General features: G+C 37.3%; 1 protein-coding gene across 5 annotated transcripts in view; it reads right to left on the bottom strand.

Moving 5' to 3' along the window:
* Nucleotides 1-13,143, bottom strand: part of MAST4 (microtubule associated serine/threonine kinase family member 4) — a 262,752-nt gene that overhangs the window by 73,024 nt on the left and 176,585 nt on the right. For all 5 annotated transcript variants that reach the window (XM_034773436.1, XM_034773432.1, XM_034773434.1 and 2 more), the window contains 3 exons: nt 7,667-7,824; nt 3,955-4,030; nt 1,835-2,044 (listed from right to left, as the gene is read on the bottom strand). In XM_034773436.1, coding sequence (XP_034629327.1) covers nt 1,835-2,044; nt 3,955-4,030; nt 7,667-7,824 — 444 coding nt within the window. The remainder of the gene's footprint in view (nt 1-1,834; nt 2,045-3,954; nt 4,031-7,666; nt 7,825-13,143) is intronic.

Here is a 13,143-nt window from a genome sequence, read left to right as displayed (position 1 = left end):
ATAGAAGCTGCAGGATAAATTCCAAATCTCATCTACTGCTTCTTCTGTGCTATGTGCCATATATTCAAGCATACAAAGAAAATTCAAACTAAAACCTTACAATTTTAATATAAAAGTAGTTTATGTATTTGCAACTGCAAAAATCCGTGGAAATACTAAGCTAAATAGCAATCCCATGCTTAATACAATAATTAAAAACAACACGGTGGAAGAAAATGTAATCTAATTGTGAAGTTTCAAAGAAAACTGAACAAACTTCACTGCAATGCTCCTACCATTAACTTTAAGAAAATACTAATGAGAGGCAAACATTCATATTCTATATGCTGCCAGCTACATTCACGAGGAAAATGTTAATGGACTGAGCGTACTTCTGTTCTAATCACTGGCCAAAATAAAAGTAATACTGCACACTTCCGCATCTAGGTAGGTAGGGATCTACACAGAAGATTCCATATAACTGAAAGAAGGGTGAGATAGGAAAGCATTCAACTCAACTTGTCCTTGTCTTTAGCACTACAAAAATGTCAGTTAAATCAAGCTGCTCAAACCTCAGGGGACTGTTTCCCTGGTTATGCAAAGCAACCACAAGGTGCCAAGTAGCAGTAGGAGCCACAGCTTTCCACTGAATGTCACAGTTGGGAGCTGACAACAAATGCATCCTAAGAAACCTAAAGTATGTTCCCACAGCTCAGTTCTACATCAGGCAAATTCCCCTAGAATTATTTTATGTTTTTAGCTTTTGATGAGTATTGTAAAATTCACCCAGATAATAGTGATAATACTTTGAAAAGAAATAGGTTTACAAATGAAGTAACACACTTGCACACAAAGAAATGGTGCACTGTTGTCCAGTTTTTGCAGTGGTTTTTTGGAGAGGGCGGGGAGAATAGGGGAAAGTACAAAAGGAAATTTGTTACCAGCAGAAAGTAGTGTAAGAAAAGTGTATTTCTGAAATAACCTAATCAGGTTTTACCCCAAAACCAGCATAGTCTGGAAACAGGCAAACTATTTACATACAGGCTGACATTTTTGTGTATTTAAAATAAAAGCAAAACAAAACAATAAAATCTTAACAAAATCTCGCTTGGTATATTTCACTGTATTGAATCCACTTGTCTACCAGATTGGCTCTGGGGCACACTATACCATCAGTCCATATGCACAACTGCCAGACAATGGATCAAGGACACAACATTGTCCTTTGTTTTTTTTAAAAAAAGGTATATTTATATATTTGATGAGCTTCATGTCACAGCACAAGTCCTATTTGCTCACTTGGGCTTCAGATTTCTCTTATCAATTGATTATTTTAAGAAGATTCTTATTAATGTTTTTATGCTGAAGTCAATTTGTTTTTTATTACTAAGGTTGGTTTTTGAGACGTAAGGAGACATTACAAACTTCTAAATAAATAAATAACCTGCTGCTAATGAAAGACTAAGGATTGCGTCTGCTGCCTCAACCTCTGCTAGAAATTAGGAAGCTATGTAATCTGAAAGGCGTATTTATCCACAATAGATGGAAGTAGGGGGTCGCTTCATTGTGGGGTGCATATACACACCGACATAGGCAATTTATAACTTGCAATGTATTACAAAATGTTACTGAGTCTAAAAATCTTTATAATCCATTTATCCTTCAGTCATACCCCATAAGACCCTATGGTTCTTGTACAGGTCATTTCATTGAATAAGCCCACTATGAATTTACACTACATTGGCATCTATTTGAGCAGCCATAATTATTTCACAGCAACTAATGTTAAACAAACATATTTGAACAATTTTTTTTAACAAGAGATAATTATCTTTGCACAGTGCATGGTTCATACCTCCTGTAGCAATTTGTCTAATTTGTGCTGTAATTCAAAGAAGTATCGTGACGTGATGAGGCCCTGATGGGATTTATCCAAGCAATCTCGAGCCAGCTCAATGATCTGATGGTGGGTAAAGCTGAGCACTCCATCTGCCAGGGGAAGAACGTTATCAGGAGAATGGTTGGTGATAATATCCTGAAGCCGTTCTTCCATCTGAGCTGTGGCCTATAAAAAAAATATATTGATAGATTTAATCAGTATTTTCTGAAACTCTATTACCACTCCAAAACAATATTTTTATTGGTTAAATACATTTCTGAATAGCTTAAAAATTTCTTCTAACACTACATATGAAAATGGGTGATCATGAAAGTAAACAACCAATAAACACTGATTTGCCAGGCTAGAGAATGGGCAAACCCACTCCATTTCCCCACATTATTCTACTAATGCTGACCAGCAATTCCCCTCCTGTTATTCTACTCTGTGCCTCTTTAATGGGGACTGCCAGTCATGCTAAGTTGTGTGGCAGTTTCTTGATGTGCACAAAATAAAAGAACGCTATGACATTAGCTTTTACTACAGAGCCAAAACAAAATATGAACTCTGGGGAAGGGGAGGGCTACTTTTTTTTTTTTTTTAATTTATCTTCATATACTGCAAGACATAATAGTTTTCTATCATTTATATTTGTTGTATCAAGAAAACATTATATAGAATAATGGTGAATATTTCCAGGGGAATATCCTTTTTAGAGAGTTAGTGCCAGATTTTTAAAGATATTTAGGCACCTAACTCCCACTGAAATCCATGGTACTTAGGCACCTAAATACCTTTAAAAATCTGAACCTTGTTGACTAAACCATAAGGCATTAAAGTACATACAGCATTAAAGCACATAAATTCAGCTGGTATTTCTGTTGCCATGTATAACTATATCTTTTTTTCCTGCTGAACCGTAATATATAAGCAATCTTTTTAACAATACCACATACACTAGAACTTCAGAGTTATGAACAACTCAGGAATGGAAGTTGTTCATAACTCTGAAATGTTTGTAACTCTGAACAAAACGTTATGGTTGTTCTTTCAAATATTTACAACTTAACATCGACTTAATATAGTTTGAAACTTTACTATGCAGAAGAAAAATGCTGCTGTTCCTTTATTTTAGAATAGTTTATGTTTAATTCAGTACCACACTGTGTTTGCTCCTTTTTTTTTTTTTTTGTCTCTGCTGCTGCCTGATTGTGTACTTCTGGTTTCAAATGGAGTGTGTGGTTGACTTGTCAGTTCATAACTCTGGTGTTCATAACTCTGAAGTTCTATCTCACTCTTATCTCACCATTCAGTTGAATGGTGCAGTTCACGCCTCAGTTACGGTTTAATCTCTTTGCAAACTCAGGCAGAAGTCTCTGAAGGAGTTAACCTTCAAAACATGAAGTGAGTGTCTCTTTGCAATGATAACAGCTTTCCAGCTTTCCTTATTTTTTTGTTATATGAAATCAGACTCCAGAGAACCACACAGGGATCTGCCAATGCCCCCACCGATTCACCTGCCCCTTGGGTCAGTTTTGTTCCTCATCTTTGAGATGAGGCAATAGCCTTCCATTGCTTAGCATCCAATAGCCAAGCACTTCCAGCAGTTCACTGATTTTCACAATTAAAAAAAAAAACAAAAAAACCCCCAAAAAACAACCAATAGATAATGAACCTTCGGGAAACAAGAGAAATATCAGAAAGGGATTTGAAACATGCGTTTCTGGATCCTACACAAGCTTCTGAGTGAAGAACACATTTTCTTTTTGTTTGCAAAGTTCAAACTAATTGAATACCTAGTTACAGCAACTGTAAAACTACGAACAATTGTATGGTACCTTTCCAGACAATCATCAACGCATATTACCAGCATGATTTATTTCAAAATCAGTTCAGCAGCTTTGCTAAATGAATGTCCAGTTCTCAGCAGGGATTTTATTTTATTGTGATTTTATCTTTCTAATAAGGGTTTGGTGATGCTTTATGAAAGCCATTACTGGCTTAGATCATTAGTTCCCATAACAAAAACATCATTTATTTAAAACCTATGCTGCCTGTTAGTTTAGATACTGGGTATCTTAAATATAATTCATTACCTTTGGGAACCTTTCTTTGTAGACATGGTTCATCATAATTATTTCATGGTCACAGCAGGCGGGAGAACGTCCAGGGCTGCAAGTAAAGCAAATCATCCCTTTAAACTTGTCTCAGCATGAATTAAAAGAAGTTTTTATATTTCTATACAATCTGCTTGCATCGAAAGACACTGTAGCCTTCATTAGACAGGTATATTTGCTAACCAACTATAAAATCAGTCCCTTTCGACTACATACTGGCAGGGCCTAAAGCTGCCTTGAAGTGTTGGGCCTGTTACTGCCAACAACGCAACTTCTTTAGTTTATAGCTATATTTTAGAGTGCAGAGTGCATTTACTATGTTCATGATGCCACTTCTTCCTCAGACAGGGCACGGAAGTATATTTTTAATCTTAAATAACCAAAGCAAAACAGCTACTTATTCATAAATTCCGAGGCCAGAAATAACCATTTTGATAATCTAGTCTGACCTCCTATATGACACAGCCCATAGAACTTCCCCAAAGTAATGCCTAGAACATAGCTTTCAGAAAAAAAAAACTTGATCTTGATTTAAAAATTGCCAGTGATGAAGAATCCACCACAACAATTGGTAAATTGTTCCAACTGTTAATTACTCTCATTATTAAAAAATTACGCCTTAATTCTACTCTGAAAATTGTCTAGCTTCAACTTCCAGCCATTGGATTGTGTTACACCTTTCTCTCCTAGATTGAAGACCCCATATTTTTTCTCTATGTAGATACTTACACAATGTAATCAAGTCACCCTTAACATTCTCTTTGTTAAGCTAAATAGACTAAGCTCCTTGACTCTATCACTACAAGGCATGTCTTCTAATCCTTTTATCATTCTCCTGGCTCTTCTCTGAACTCTCTCTAATTTATCAACATCCTTCTTGAATTGTGGGCATAAAAAACTGGATGCAGTATTCCAGCACCAGTTACAGTATTCCAGCAGCCGTGCTACACAGGTAAAATAACTTCTACACTGGTAAAATAACCTCTACACTCCTACTTGAGATTCCCCTGTTTACGCATCCTAGGATCGCATTAGCCATTTTGGCCACAGTGTTGCACTGACTAGCAGCTCATGTTCAGCTGATTATCCCTCAGGACCTGCCAAATCTTTTTCAAAGTCACTGCTTCCCAGGATAGTGTCCTCCTAGTGCAATGCTGCAAGTATGGCTTATATTCTTTGTTCCCTGATGTATACATTTAGTAAAATACATATTGTTTCCTTGCGTCCAGTTTACCAACCAGTCCAGATTGCTTTGTATCTATGAACTGTCCTAATTTTTTGTGTCATCTGAAAATGTTTCAGTGATGATTCTACATTTTCTTCTAGATCTTTGATAAAAATGTTAAAAAGCACAGGGCCAGGAATCAATCCTTGCTCAAACACACCCGCTCAATGACAGTTTCCTGTTCACAATTACGTTTTGAGACCTGTCAACTAAGCCAGATTTTAATCTCTTTAATGTATACCATGTTAATTTTACATTGCTCTTGGTGTTTAACCAAAATGTTGTGTGGTACAAAGTCAAACGCCTTACAGAAGTCTAAGTGTATTACAGGTCTGTCTCCTCTTACGCTGGGGTTACGTTCCACGGTCAGCACATAAAGCGAAAACTGCGTATAATCAAAATTACATTGAGTTGAATGGTGGGCGGAATCGCCTGCACTACACGTACAGTATTAAAATTCTTATTTTTCTCTTTTTGTTTTTGTTTTTGCCGACTGCGTAAAACTGAAATTGCGCATGTTAAATGCGCATAAGATGCGACAGACCTGTACATCAACACTATTACCTTTATCAATCAAACTTGTGATTTCATTAAAAAAAAAAAAGATATCAGGGTAGTTTGATAGGATCTATTTTCCATAAATCCACATTGATTGGAATTAATTATATTAACCTCTTTCATTCTTTATTAGTCAAGTCCCATATCAACCACTCATTAGGCAAACTGGCCTCAACTAAATGGGCTGGCCAATCAATGGGTGTTTGTGGCTACCTTAGCCCATTTAGGGGCTCACTGGGGATGGATATAGAACAGCAATGCAGCAGTCTGAAACTGTGATTCCTGAATTGCAAACCCCAAGAAATCAAAAATCAGAGAAAAACAATAAAATAAACCCAACAGATCTATTTCCAACTTGAAATGCAAATAAACGTGTAGCCAATACACATATACAGTGCCAAATATTTGCACTGTGCTACCTATGCCGGTAGCATTATACCCTTAAAGGAGCAGGAGATTTACAGGAAAATAGCCTGAGGTGACCAACACTTGGTACCTCATCTGATATGGAGGCAGTGATGTGGCAGGGTCTGAAGCAGTTCTCCCATATCAATTAACCCCCCTCAAAGAAATTGCTTACTTGGCTGGGATGTGATCTGGCTACACAACCACTTTAGGTCTCACATAAATATGTACAGAAAGAGAAAGAGGAAGGAGTTCTTCAGCACACCAAATTTTAAAAAAATATAGTATACATGGTATTTTTAGATATTATAGCATAATAAAAAGGAGATCTTTTGGTTTGTTCAAAAGGACAAAAAATGAGGACTGTAATTTGCTTTAACATATCAAGGTGTTAGAAACTTCAACTATTACGGCCAACCCAAGCAAATTTGCATAAATAAAACAACATATTAAGTACTTAAGTTCAGTACACCACTTAACTAGCGCATTAACGTCTCTGAAAGCACTTTGGCTATTATTGTCTGGTGTGACCGTGCCTGTTTCATAAACTAAACTAGGAATTGTTTATTTTTCTAAACTGGAAAATAAAGTGGTAGAGAGAGAAGACTGTACTGGTAGGTGAAGAATGTTTTCCATGTGTAACCTTTTAAAGAACAAAAAAACCCATCTCATCTTACTTCTCAGTAATTACTCTATTTATTCCACAGCTCTACAGATTATATAGGTAGCAACTTAATTTAGTCAGGCAATCTACACAGAATTCTAAATAAAGAATAATCGTGAAAAAACTGAGCTAAAATATATTGCACTAAAGTTATGAATTCTGACAGTTTTGCTACCTGCAACATTGATTTTAATTCTGAAGTGACTAAGTACTATTTTTTTAGTCCTACAAAAATTAGAGATATTGCCTTTTTGCATTCTCCAAATAGTACAGTATATAGTACTTTGATAGGTAAGAACTGATCTACTAATAAAGTGTATCTTGCACAGATTTCCGGAGTATAGGAAATAGGATGGGCTTGGTCTCAGGGGAGCAAGAAATTCAAATGCTTTGTAGCTAAGCATAATAAATTCTTCCCGCATCCCCCGCATAACTTTCTGACACACTTTTCTATTTCTTTTATACTAAGGACACCTAGAATATAAATAATATTTTCAATTATTCTTGCAAATATAGGCTTGAATCCTATGAACACTTGCACACAGAAGTAGAATAAAAGCCATCATCACAGTTTAAGTGGCCAGAAGTTACTAGTTTTGTTCCATTAAAATCTAAATTACAATGTCAATGAGAGAATTAACCAATAAGGAGGACCTAAAGTAACAATTTATTAAATGGAGTTTGGTTCAGTCTAAGACACAATCAACACTGACTTTTAATACATTTCAGGAATCATTAAAATATCACAAATTGGTTAATGCCCCAAATTTATAGAACCATGATGCTCTAGCAGTATACTGATTCAGATTTAGCCACTATTTCCAGACAGCTGAACTCACCTGAGACTTCTGGATCGAGGGCGCATTGGTGTGGTCCTGCATCTGTTATCACTGGCAATGCTTTCAGTGGTACAGAAATGTTTAGACAAAAAATGTAGTTCATCAGGTGTTGGTTGGTATGGTAACTGGTGTAACTTCTCTTGGGAGGAACAGGATGACTGCAAAGAGCAGGACAGAACATTAGTTAATATCATAGCCAAAAGCCATTTCCAAGATTATATTCATTGTAGATACAGAGACCACTTATATTGGGAACGATAGCTATCTTTTCCTATATTCACTTAACAATTTGTGGAGCAAAATAAGTAAAATACAAACATTTAACTACATATGCTAGATATATAGTAAATATAAATATAGTTCAGATTAAAATTAAAAATACAGCCACAGACATAGTGACTGTACTTAAAGTTGCTTTAATTTTGAAAGATTCTCCTGCCTTGAGAGCACTTCCCTATACTTAACATGAGAAAGAATGCTGGAAATAATAATATACATCAAAATAGAAGAAACTTTTAAAATGGAGTCTGCTAAATATTCATTATTTCCATAGTATAAGATACATATTAATGGCATAATAGTCTACGATTTACTGCCACAAAATAAAACCCGGAATTTTACATATGGCAGTAACAAATGTGTTTGGATACCCTACATTTTTTGGTGCACATCACTTGTTAAAAACATATTATTTTGATTCTAGGAAGCCATTATCAACATTTCTAATATTGTTTATTAATTATTACCTGAATTCTCTCTGAAAATATTTTACAGACCATTTTTGACAAAACTTGTACATCTAAACTGAAATGTAAGAACTTCATATAGCAATGAAGACTAAATAAATAAATTCCAGGGAATATAAAAAGTAAAGACACATTGTCAAACCATCCTCTTAGTTTAGAAATACAAGATTCAAAACTCTCTCAAGATCTGAAGTTTTTCATACTTTATCATTTCTTAAGTTACAAGCAAAAGGTGCACAGAATAAACAAGAACAAATACAGATGACAGCTATGCTACACGTTCATACATGTTGCATCTAGACATGCAAAATGTTTGCATTGAATCTTGAATCTGCTCCAGTGAAATTGAATTTGAGGTTCCTATTCCTTGCCAGTTTGAGGGGAAGACGTCTATAGAGTGGCAAAACTCCATGAATGCTACTGGGACATGCTCTCTCTACTCAGCCAGCTGACATCCTTCCCTACACACTCCCTGCAGATCCTCAAGACCTGGGGATCCACAATTCCTTATTGTCTGTCTTCCCACTGCCTCCTGGGCTTACTGGCTTCTCACAAGTCTGGCTATTTCCCCCTCATCTTCTATGTTTTGTAGGCCAAGAGGCAGGGCTTCTGTATCCCCTCAATCCCAAGGATTTTCTGCATAGGCTCTACTAAGTTGCCATGTACAGTTAGCACTCCATGATGCTAAGCATAGTGGATAGCTATCCAACTTTCAGAACTTCCTGGTAACAATACTAGAAGGTGAACATCCCTAATTGCTAGCATGTAGTTGCTAGGAAACTCAAAAACGTTTACTATACTTATCTGACCTAGATCTCATGGAGCACTATCCTTCTATGCATCTTCAAGAAGAACATCTGCAGGGAAGGGTAAACTCTCTCAGGGCTTGTCTACACTGGAAAATTACATCAAGTTATACTACATTAACTAGCATGATGTAACACTATGGTAGACCCTTCTACACTGAAAGTGTATGACATTGTGTTGGTCAAAAGATGTTCTAGCACAACATAATTTTCCAGTGCTGACTGTCATGCCTGCCTGCATGTGTAAAACTACTTTCTACCTTATTGAAATCAGAACCACCCTCAGAACTGTGGAGGGCAGTTACCCTGCATGGTGCTTCTCTCAAAACCAACATTTTGGAAAGAACAGCTTGCAAATTCAGAAGATCCAGGGATGGGAGCCATGGAATCGAGACATAACAAAAGTAGGGACAAGGCTACCACCCCCTTTCCCTATACATCACACAAGGGTTCCAGGTTCTGGTGAAGGCCATTAACTAGGATATGGCAAAGGAAATTTCCTTGAAGGTTTGAATTCAATCCCTTGCAATCCAAACTCTTAGAACAAAACTCTTAATGAACTGAATCTTGAAGGCTTTTTTTGAGTAGCTTCAAAACTACTTGAGATTTTACATATCATTTTTACATGTATTATGGTAAGCTATACAATGACCTAAATGCTGTTCACCAATACCATGGAGCAGATCCTCAGCTTGTGTCAACTGTCATACCACCAATAAGACAGAGTCCCCACCCCAAAGAGCTACCAATCTAAGAAGACAAGCAACCGGCAAAGGGTGGGGGCCATGCATTCCCTTGATTAATTTTCCATATACACCTCTACCCCAATAAAACGTGACCTGATATAACACAAATTCGGATATAACGCAGTAAAGCAGTGCTCCAGGGGGGCAGGGCTGCGTACTCCGGCGGATCAAAGCAAGTTCGATATAACGCGGTTTCACTTATAACGCGGTAAGATTTTTTGGCTCCCAAGGACAGCGTTATATTGTGGTAGAGGTATACTCTTCATAGTTTTTGTTGTTGTTGACAGTTTCTGATTTATCTGTTAACTGGCACAGCAAGCTCCATCTTCCCAATGACATGGTACAAGGGCTTCCTGCCCTTGAAGCTAGTTTTGCAGATGCCCTCATCTCTTACTTTCCAAGCAGTTGCCTAGTTTCACCTTTCCCATAGGAACTGAAATACATGTCATTATAATACCTACTCTCAAAAACTTCCACTAAACTAGTGACTTTTTCATTCTCTTCAGTTTCACCTTAAGAAGGTTAAGAAAAAGTAACAAGATAACATGATAAGGAGCACTGCATTCATTTGGACATAAACAGGGTGCACTACAGACTTTCCACTGCCTACCTTTTCCTCTACTTGACCTTAAAAGATCACAAGTATCTTCAAAGTTTGGTACTAGCTATTATGATAGTATGTTCCAAAACTGCCCTTGCTTACACAGAAATGTTCTAGGTAGTTGATGAGAATCACAGTAATCCAGAGATGTACTTATAAAATGCTGGAAGCACAGAGTACAGTAGAAACAATGAGCCACTGCATACAAACTAGTCTCACCTCATTTCCATGAATCTGTAAAAATATACAGAGGGGTGAGGATGTCTAATAGTTGCTGTTTCAGAGCCTGACAAAGTATGTGAAACAAATCAGACCAGCAGCAGTTAAAGTTTTCACTCCTTGATTCAAATCTTAAGTTCACTGTCTTTAGCTTCAATGAATAATGCAAATGAAGCATATCACTTCTGAGAACACCTCTATTTCTTAAAAATCAGCAGTTGTCTCAGCCCTTGCGCAAGCTGCACCAATAGTAGGAACCAGCAGAAAAATCAACCAAACAGAAGAATGTATAAAAATACAGGGATCATTTTTTATACTGCTGGTTGATTCACCAAAATTCACACTTATTTATTAATTATTAATTTATTTACCACTAGGAGGGTGGTAAAGCACTGGAATAGGTTACTAGGGAGGTGGTGGAATCTCCTTCCTTAGCAGTTTTTAAGGTCAGGCTTGACAAAGCCCTGGCTGGGATGATTTAGCTGGGAATTGGTCCTGCCTTGAGCAGGGGGTTGGACTAGATGACCTCCTGAGGTCCCTTCCAACCCTGATATTATATGATTCTATGATATGGCCTATTCATGAACTACCAAGGGACAGCTCATCATACAATCCATTATATAGTTTTAGATATTTAAGGCAATTATGGCAGTGCTAGATGTGTTTCCATAAGGAATACGAAAGATAGTTAAAGTGGATTCATGCATTATTGTCTGTGTAGAACATCATCGTGCAAGCGGGAAGGAGAAAACAAGAAACTGAATTAGAATTACAGTTTTTAAATTGTGTATAGTCAAGGAAAAACCTGCATATAACTTGGAAATTAAAATTCTGTTTTGATACGTTCCTGGTGTTTTTCTTCATTCCAGTTTTTGAGTTTGTCTGTTTCTTATCATGGTGATAGAGTTGCTATAGCAATTACTTAGTGGCTGACAAACTCCTTTCTGTCAATATTTTCTAGTGCATTTTCATGGAGCACAGCACATCACTTTTCATCTGAATCCAAAGGGAAGTGAAAGTGGTTAGGGAATTAATCCTAAACATGACAAACCACTTGCTAAAAGCAAGATCTACACCGTGTGTGTGTGTGTGTGTGTGTGCGCGCGTGCGCGTGTGTAGGGGCGCAGTGTGGAGGAAAATCAGTGCTGTTGAGTTATTTTTAAGCTATGCACATTTTCTCAACTTGTTCTGAAGTCAGCAAGACAAGAATAAGTTTAAAGAACAGGAGTACTTGTGGCACCTTAGAGACTAACAAATTTATTAGCGCATAAGCTTTCGTGGACTACAGCCCACTTCTTCGGATGCATAAGCTTAACTTTCACAAACCCTTTGTGGAAAAAACAGACTAAGAGCTGATTATTAATGTGCACCTGTCAAATGCTATCAGGGCTTAGTATGGGTAATTGAACTATTTCTCGAGAAAAGATCAACTGTGCATAAGGAAAAAGTAAAGTTACCTGAATGGTTCAAGGAGTGAGTTTAAGAAGGGGACACCAGATGTCTAATAATAATATACATGATTTTACATACACCTCTACCTCAATATAACACTGTCCTTGGGAGCCCAAAAATCTTACCGCATTATAGGTGAAACCGTGTTATATTGAACTTACTTTGATCCACCGGAGTGTGCAGCCCCGCCCCCCCGGAGCACTGCTTTACCGCATTATATCCGAATTCGTGTTATACCGGGTCACGTTATATCAGGGTAGAGGTGTACTATCTCACTAATTGGGACAAGATACGGGCATAATACAGGACTAAAGACATAAAACCATGCGCTGTCAAGCTGGGGCTAGCCAACAGAACTGCTTAGTTGCAGACTATAAGACATTGTCAACAAGGAGTCTGGTGGCACCTTAAAGACTAACAGATTTATTTGGGCATAAGCTTTCGTGAGTAAAAACCTCACTTCTTCAGATGCATAGCTATGCATCCGAAGAAGTGAGGTTTTTACTCACGAAAGCTTATGCCCAAATAAATCCCTTAGTCTTTAAGGTGCCACCAGACTCCTTGTTGTTTTTGTAGATACAGACTAACACGGCTACCCCCTGATATAAGACATTGTGCTGCACCAGAATGCTCTCTACATGATAGTGAAAAACATGTGATGTGTAGAAGTGCATACCCCCTTAACTTACGCTTCCCTCACTAGTGGAAACTCCTCAGTAGTGGAAATGAACCATTACCTATGCCATTCTGCTTTCATGCATTTCCCAATATAGCCAGAATGCATGTTGAGAAGGAAGGGCAAGGGCAAGATTAGCCTGAAATCAAACAGTCTACACTTGTCAATAGTTTTAAGGCAAGATAGTGGCATAACAAGTACAAAGCTAATGATGCCAACTGTTGTATGTAG

Source organism: Trachemys scripta, chromosome 6 (genome assembly GCF_013100865.1).
Source record: "Trachemys scripta elegans isolate TJP31775 chromosome 6, CAS_Tse_1.0, whole genome shotgun sequence".
NCBI classification, from domain to species: Eukaryota; Metazoa; Chordata; order Testudines; family Emydidae; genus Trachemys; species Trachemys scripta.
The sequence above is the reverse complement of the archived record's forward strand: the minus strand, read 5'-3'. Positions and strand labels throughout refer to the sequence as shown.